This window comes from Mirounga leonina, unplaced genomic scaffold (genome assembly GCF_011800145.1).
Source record: "Mirounga leonina isolate KUSES-001 unplaced genomic scaffold, KU_Mleo_1.0 Mir_108, whole genome shotgun sequence".
Lineage (NCBI taxonomy): Eukaryota > Metazoa > Chordata > Mammalia > Carnivora > Phocidae > Mirounga > Mirounga leonina.
The window spans coordinates 114,494-122,442 of record NW_023270237.1 but is presented as its reverse complement, the minus strand read 5'-3'; the positions used below and the strand labels follow the sequence as shown (position 1 = coordinate 122,442).

Genomic DNA, 7,949 nt, shown 5'->3' with positions numbered 1-7,949 from the left:
CCAAGCTCCCGCCCCGCTGCAGGGGGTCCCGTCGGGCAGCCTCTGGGCATGCTCAGTAGCGCGGCGGCTGTGGGTCGCGCAGTCGGAAGCTCGCGGCTGCTGCGGCGGTGCAGGCGGCGCTAACGCGCCCGGCAGCTGAGGGGACTGGAGGACGGCGGGAGGGGGCGGGGGCGCAGGAGGTGGGGCCGCCGTCGCCGTCAGGGCCCCTGGGAGCGCGGGGCGCCGCCGCCGCCGCTCCTCGGCTCGGTTCCGTCTCCAGGGCTGCGCCGGCAACGGTAGCCGCCTCGGCAGAGCAGCGGGAGTCGGGAGCCGCGCTCCGCCGAGAGTTGGGTAGGGGAGCGCCCGCGCCTCCGCGGCGTCATGGGCCCCCTTCCCGGGCCTCAACGGGCACCAGCCGCGGGAACCCCCGGGCCTCCTTGCGGCCGAGCCTGAGCGACCCTCGGGTTCTCCGGCTCCCCCTCCCTCCGCCTTATTTTTTTCCTGCTCTCGCTGCGGCTACAGCTTCAGCTTCAGCTCTCCGTTATGGCAACGGAGCCGCCATCCCCCCTCCGACTCGAGGCGCCCGGGCCCCCAGAAATGCGGACCCCACCGGTGAGCGAAGCCCCCCCCGAGGGCACCCCGAAGCCGGCAGGCGGCAGGCTCTGCTTCCTCAACGGCTGCGTGCCCCTCTCGCATCAGGTGGCCGGGCACATGTACGGGAAGGACAAAGTGGGTAAGTGGGGGTGGCGTGGGGCTCGCGGCTCCCCTTCCGCCTCTGGGAGCCCCCGGCCGGCCGAGGCAGCTTGGCGCTCACGGGCTGGGCTGGGCTGGGCTGGACTCCCCTCCGGTCTGCGCACAGCACCCCAGGCCTCTTCCGCTGTCCCCCAGAGCCTCGCGACCCATGCAGCAGAGGCTCGAAAGGGGGGAGATTTCTAGGGTGGGGGGCGTCAGGCCAGCAGCAGGAGGTGGCGGGGAGAGGAGTGCCTGGTCTCCCCAGGAGAGTGGTTGTTGATTGCAGACTGCGTTGTTAGTGAAAAATAGGAACTTACTGGACGGGGAAGTAAATTCTCCCTTGAGCACAAGGTCTGTTTATTATAGGCGGGTAGCTATTGCACAAGGAAAGGAATGAAATGCAGATGATGCTAATCTAGTGCTTCTCTTCTGTGTGCAGCTGCATAGCTGGAGGGGAAGAAAAGACATAGGGCTTATTTCACTTATTTATTTATTGGGAACGCTGGTCTTGGCTTATCCAGGATCTTTCTCCCTATTCCCTTGAGAGGTTTTTCTGGTATCTCCTGGGTTTTTCAGGAGGCGTGGTTCCGGTAGTGCAGAAACTCGAATTCATGGTAGGAAATATACCCTGCTGTTATACTAGGAAGGTACACGGTTAAGACATTCAGTTATTCTTGATTATCTTTTTAAGACTGTGTCATGGCCTGTGTAACACACTTTGGGAGCCTACCACGTTCAAAGCACAATACAGGACCTATCGCAGTTGATTCTCTTGGTGATGTAAAAGTTGAGTTTAGGAACCGTAATTCACCTAGCTTACTCACACTGGTTCTCCGGGCCATGATTTTTACTTGGGGAATCTGATGTACGAGTATGTGAGTAGTACAGATCTTAGACTTGGAACCACTAGATACAGTTTGGCTTATGCTAGTAAAATGATTCGGGCTTAGGGTAGTAAGATAATACTGGTATTTTTAGAAGAGTAACTGAGGCCAAGCCTGGTTAAAGTGACAAGCCTGAGCTCCCACCGCTACTGTGTTAGAATCAGGAAACCAAGGGTCCTGCCTCAGACCACTGTATTTTTCCACCGTGTATTGTTCTTGCAGATAACTCATCGAACAAGGATTTTTCAAAATGGTTGAGTATTTGTTTGAATCTGTGTGTGTATGTTATTTCTCAAAGAGCAACATTTCTCACTGCTTTTATCTTTACCTACCTTTCTTTTCTCATGGTGAAAGTTAGGTGTTAATGATGATGTCATGAAGACTGTGTGCCTTTGTCCCTACCGAATTGTGAATTCCTTTAAGTTAGAGACCAAATCTGTTTATCCTCATAGCCTTGTACAGGGGTTGGGGCTTAGTTAAATTGGGAAATGTTGAAAGAGTGAAAATTGACAGTTCTTTTAGTACGCACAGGCAAGGAAACAAATATAGTTCTCAAGGTGCTTAGCCTAGATGTAAGGAACCAACGTTCTTAAGATGCTTAGCATAGACACATTCTTGTGTGTGTCTCTTCTGGTAATGAAAGTTGGAGAGAGTAGTGGACTTATTGTTAGTAGATTTATATTGCATACCTATTGATTTATTTTAATGAATTGTAATGATAATATTCCTAATAATATTTTAGAAGCTTAAATAAAAGTTTCCCTAAGGGTCCCTAGAGATCAACTCATAAACAAAAAATCCCAGCATAAACACAATCTCAATGGTGATTGTCATTTGTTACATTTGAGAGTGTAACCACTGCTTATCAAAGTATGTAATAGTGAGCCTATTCACAAATGTACTCTAATGTGACTATACCACATTGCAACAGTGGCTGAAAGTGTTAATTTCTCACCCAAATTACCTAATTGAAGGAGTAGTTGAGATTCTAAACAAAGTCCTTAATTTTATTTATTATTGCATTCAATTTAAAATAAGCTTTTTTAAAAAATTTTGTAAAATACTCTTGACTAGGGATTGTCTTTGTATCACTACTGCACAATTCCTCAAACATATTGTGCTAGCAACCTAATACATATTTTGTTGAATTTAATTCATAGTTATTTACACAACCTAGCATATATTGTTAATGAAAGGACACCTGAATGATGATAATCTTACCTATTCATAAAATGGATAACAAGATGGTCAGTAATTCAAAGTTCAGAAATTTATTATGTCTATCATAAATCACTTACAGTTGTAAAGTACATTATGTAGAATATACTTTGGTTTGGCTGTCAACTGAAATTCTCAGAATAAATTTTCTTAGAGACATTGTGTGGTTATTTGTTGTGCTTTTTAAAATTTTTCTTACTGTCATTAAGTAAGAATTTTTCAATTTCGGATTGATATCTATCATACCTGTTTCCAAAAAGGAGTTGTTGGCTTTGTTAAATTAAAAATTAAAAACATGGAACCAATTGCACAAAGGTGCTTGAACATAAAAATAGATCTTGTTATAGTTGAGTAATAAGAATATTCTGCTATGAGTGTTATATTTTGTTTTCTTCACTGAAATATGATTTCAGTTTTAGTTCTAAGAATACAAAGTTTGGTTTTTTTTTTTAAATTGTAAAAGTAGTACCTAATCTTTTAGGAAAAAAATTCAAACAGTATAATAGTACCCATCCACCTACTCTCCCTCTCCCAAAGATAGTCACTGGTAACTATTCCTGGTGCATCCTCTCAGGTTTTTGTTTCTGGGCACATATAACAGAACTCTAATTTTTTGTACAAATAGGTATATCAGCAACTTTTTGTTTTCAATCTATATTATGTAGTATATCCATATTTTTGTATTCACAATACACTTCATTTTTTAAAAAACTGTTGTATTCCATAGTGTGAATCTGTCACAATTTAACTGTTCCTCTAGTGGTAGATTTTTATATTTTCACTATTTTTTTGCTATTATAAATAATGTATTAAACATTTTTTTACATTATAGTATACCTTACACATTGTGCAACATTTTCTATAGGGAGGTTTCACAAAAGTGTGGTTGCTGTCAATTTAAATTCCCAAAGCTCACCAAAGTTAGCATGAAATCCTTTTTTTGTTTTATTATTTAACATGTACCATTAATTTCTTTCAAGATTCCTTAAGTTTCAAACAAATAGTTGGAATCTGGTGTGTGTTTCCTGATCTAACTAAGGATATAGAAATGAGGTAGTCTGGGTAAAAGAAGGATATAAACTGGTGTTGTCTATTTTGGCTGTGGTCTATTTTATTAAATATGTTCTGAAACTAATTGAGTTAAAATAATTTCAGACTTACAGAAAAGTTGCAAGGGCAATACAGAGAACTTAACATTTTGTGGAATTTCTTTCTCTATGCATATTATTTATTTGGGGGGAACTATTTGAGGATAGGTTGCATATATCTTGTCCCTTTACACAGTAATACGTCAGTGTGTATTTCTGTAACTATGGCACATTTATCAAATATAGGAAATTTAACAGTGATACAATGCTTTTATCTAATCTATAATCCATATTCTAATTTTGTCAGCTATTCCGATAATGGCTTTTGTCATATTTGTTTTTCTCAGTCCAGGATTTAGTTCAGGATCATTTATTGCATTTAGTTGTCATGTCTCTTAGAATCCTTTAATTTGTAACAGCTCCTCAGCCTTTATCTTCTATGACATTGTCATTTTTTAAGAGTACAGGCTAGTTATTTTATGAAATATTCTTTAATTTGGATTTCTGATGGGTTGTTATGGTAAGATTCGGGTGATGCATTTCTGACTGGATTATTACACAAGTGTGTTCTCCTCAAGGTATCACATCTGGAGGCCTACAGTGTCCTTCTGCCCATTATTAGTGATAATTAATTTTGATCATCTGGTCCAGTTGTGGCCTGGCTTCTCCAGTATGTAGTTAATATTTTTCACTTTGCAACTAATAAGCTGTTTGTGGAGAGACACTCTGAGATCATGGATATATCCAGATCCTCATCACACTTTACCCCTAGATTTGGCATCTATTGATAATTTTTGCCTGAAGCAGTCTTTACTCTGAAAGTTGAAAAATTGTGATTTTTCTCCCCAGTTCTATCACTACCTCTATTTAACAGTCAGCATTCTAAGAAATAGCCCTCCCTTTACTCCTATATATTTCCTTTTTTATTTATAGTTTGGACCCATGGATTCTTATTTTATAAAGTGTTATGACCCATTATAGAACATATTTATTTTGGTGTTCAAATTGTCCCAGATTTGGTGAGTGGGAACACTTCCTTCCTTTCTGTCACAAGTTATTTTAGACTTATGCTTTCCTTTCCCAATTCTAAACCAGCAATTGCTCCCAGAAGCCCTGGTTCATTTTCAGTGGAAAATGGTATTTTGAAACCAAGATCTGGGTGCTAGATGTGCTTATTACCATTGGAGTGTTATTGCTTCCTGGCCTTTTCAAAGAACATAACTGAGAAGAATGTATAAATATTTAGAAATCATAATTTCATACTGATATTTCCGATTTCATTCCAGCACCACAGAGTTCTTCCTTTCCTTTCCTTTCCTGATTCTAAATTTGTATTTCCCGTCTACCTCAGTGAGAACCCTGGCTCCCAACATTGTTAATGTTTTTTGTGTGTGTGGGTTTTTTGGTTTGCTTGTTTGTTTTGCTTGTTCCTGTAATTTTCAGAATTTCTATACCCGTGCTACTGCAGAAAACAAACCTAGAATAAAGAATTCAAGAGAGATTCCCTTATACTAAGGGTATGTGGTTGGAAACTCTTCAAAAGCTATTGGATTACGGTTTTTTGGATTTTGGTTGGTTTGGTTTGGTTTGGTTATTTTTACCCCCTCTTCTCTAAGGTAATATTATTTATTTGAAAAGCAGTTGGATTCATTTGTGTTTAAGTTCAGTTCCCTCCCTTCATTTTTATTTAATTATATATTTTTGAATGCTTATAAAATTAACATGCTTCCAAAACTCAAAACTTTACAGAGAGGTGTATCGAAGTGTCATGCCATTCTCTGTCACTTCACCCATTTCTCAACATCCCCTGTAGGTAACCAATTTCATTGTTTTCTGATTTTTCCTTGCTAAGTTACTTGTTGCAAAAATAAGCAGATCTAAATAAATTTTCAAATTTTTCTTTCTTTCTAACACAAAAAGTAGTATGCTATATATACTGTTTTGCACTTCACATTTTAAACTTAATATATCTTAGAGACAGGAGTCCATCAAAATCCTAAAGGAGAACACAGGCAGCAACCTCTTTGACCTCAGCCGAAGCAACTTCTTCCTAGAAACATCACCAAAGGCAAGGGAAGCAAGGGCAAAAATGAACTATTGGGACTTCATCAAGATGAAAAGCTTTTGCAAAGCAAAGGAAACAGTCAACAAAACCAAAAGACAGCCAACAGAATGGGAGAAGATATTTGCAAATGACATATCAGATAAAGGGCTAGTATCCAAAATCTATAAAGAACTCATCAAACTCAACACCCGAAGAACAAAGAATCCAATCAAGAAATGGGCAGAAGACATGAACAGACATTTTTCCAAAGAAGACATCCAAATGGCCAACAGACACATGAAAAAGTGCTCAATATCGCTCGGCATCAGGGAAATCCAAATCAAAACCTCAATGAGATACCACCTCACACCAGTCAGAATGGCTAAAATTAACAAGTCAGGAAACGACAGATGTTGGCGGGGATGCACAGAAAGGGGAACCCTCCTACACTGTTGGTGGGAATGCAAGCTGGTGCAGCCACTCTGGAAAACTGTATGGAGGTTCCTCAAAAAGTTGAAAATAGAGCTACCCTATGATCCAGCAATTGCACTACTGGGTATTTACCCCAAAGATACAAAAGTAGGGATCCGAAGGGGTACGTGCACCCCGATGTTTATAGCAGCAATGTCCACAATAGCCAAACTGTGGAAAGAGCCAAGATGTCCATCGACAGATGAATGGATAAAGAAGAGGTGGTATATATATACAATGGAATATTATGCAGCCATCAAAAGGAATGAGATCTTGCCATTTGCAACGACGTGGATGGAACTGGAGGGTATTATGTTGAGTGAAATAAGTCAAACAGAGAAAGACATGTATCATATGATCTCACTGATATGAGGAATTCTTAATTGTAGGAAACAAACTGAGGGTTGCTGGAGTGGGGGGTGGGGTGGGAGGGATGGGGTGACTGGGTGATAGACACTGGGGAGGGTATGTGCTCTGGTAAGCGCTGTGAATTGTGCAAGACTGTTGAATCTCAGATCTGTACCTCTGAAACAAATAATGCAATATATGTTAAGAAAAATAATAAGAAGAAGAAGGTAGCAGGAGGGGAAGAATGAAGCGGGGGAAATCGGAGGGGTAGACGAACCATGAGAGACGATGGACTCTGAAAAACAAACAGGGTTCTGGGGGGGGGGGGGGGGATGGGTTAGCCTGGTGGTGAGTATTGAGGAGGGCACATTCTGCATGGAGCCCTGGGTGTTATGCACAAACAATGAATCATGGAACACTTCATCTAAAACTAATGATGTAATGTATGGGGATTAACATAAGAATAAAAAAAAAAAAGAAATCAGTGGTTTCAATTCATAGAGTGCTTCCTCATCCTTTTTAACAGCTCAGTTGTACTCCAATGTGCATATATACCCCAGTTTTTTCAGTTTTCTGGATTTGCTTTTGGACTTGTATTTATTTTCATTGATTTGTTTATCATAGCAGTAATATCTCATTGTCTTAATTCAGTGAGGACTTGAATCTTGATGTATGGTAATGTAAGCATCCTGTTTTCTTTTTTGAGATGATTTCTGGTCCTTTGCATTTCCATATAGATTTTAAATCAACTTGTAATTTTTCCCAAGAAAATTAAGATTTTTGTGTCTGCTTTGAGTCTATGGGGTGCTTTGGTGAAAATTGATTTCTCTATAATACTTGTGTCTTCCAATACATGAACCTAGTAGATCTTTCCATTTATTTAGGCCTTCTTAAATTTCTCTTAGTCATAGTTTTCAGTGTAGAGATCTTACACAGCAATCACTAGATTTTCCCTAAGTATTTGATGCTACTGTAAATTGTACTGCCTTTTTTTAAAGAATTTTTATTTTATTTTGGAAAAATTTCAAACTTATAAGTTGCAAGAATAGTATAATCAACTAATGTACACCATTCACCCAGGTTTACCTGTTATTAATATTTTGCCACATTTGCTTTATCACTCTCTATACTTGATAATGATTTTGCAGAACCACTTAAGATTAAATTGCAGATATCCTGACCCCT

At 40.2% G+C, this 7,949-nt stretch overlaps 1 protein-coding gene across 2 annotated transcripts in view; it reads left to right on the top strand.

Moving 5' to 3' along the window:
- The first annotated feature begins 202 nt into the window (after positions 1 to 202).
- LOC118019387 (inositol polyphosphate multikinase) overlaps positions 203 to 7,949 on the top strand; it is a 44,728-nt gene continuing 36,981 nt past the window's right edge. For both annotated transcript variants that reach the window (XM_035018515.1, XM_035018506.1), the window contains exon 1: positions 203 to 712. In XM_035018515.1, the coding sequence (XP_034874406.1) occupies positions 523 to 712 (190 nt within the window). In that variant the 5' untranslated portion in view covers positions 203 to 522. The remainder of the gene's footprint in view (positions 713 to 7,949) is intronic.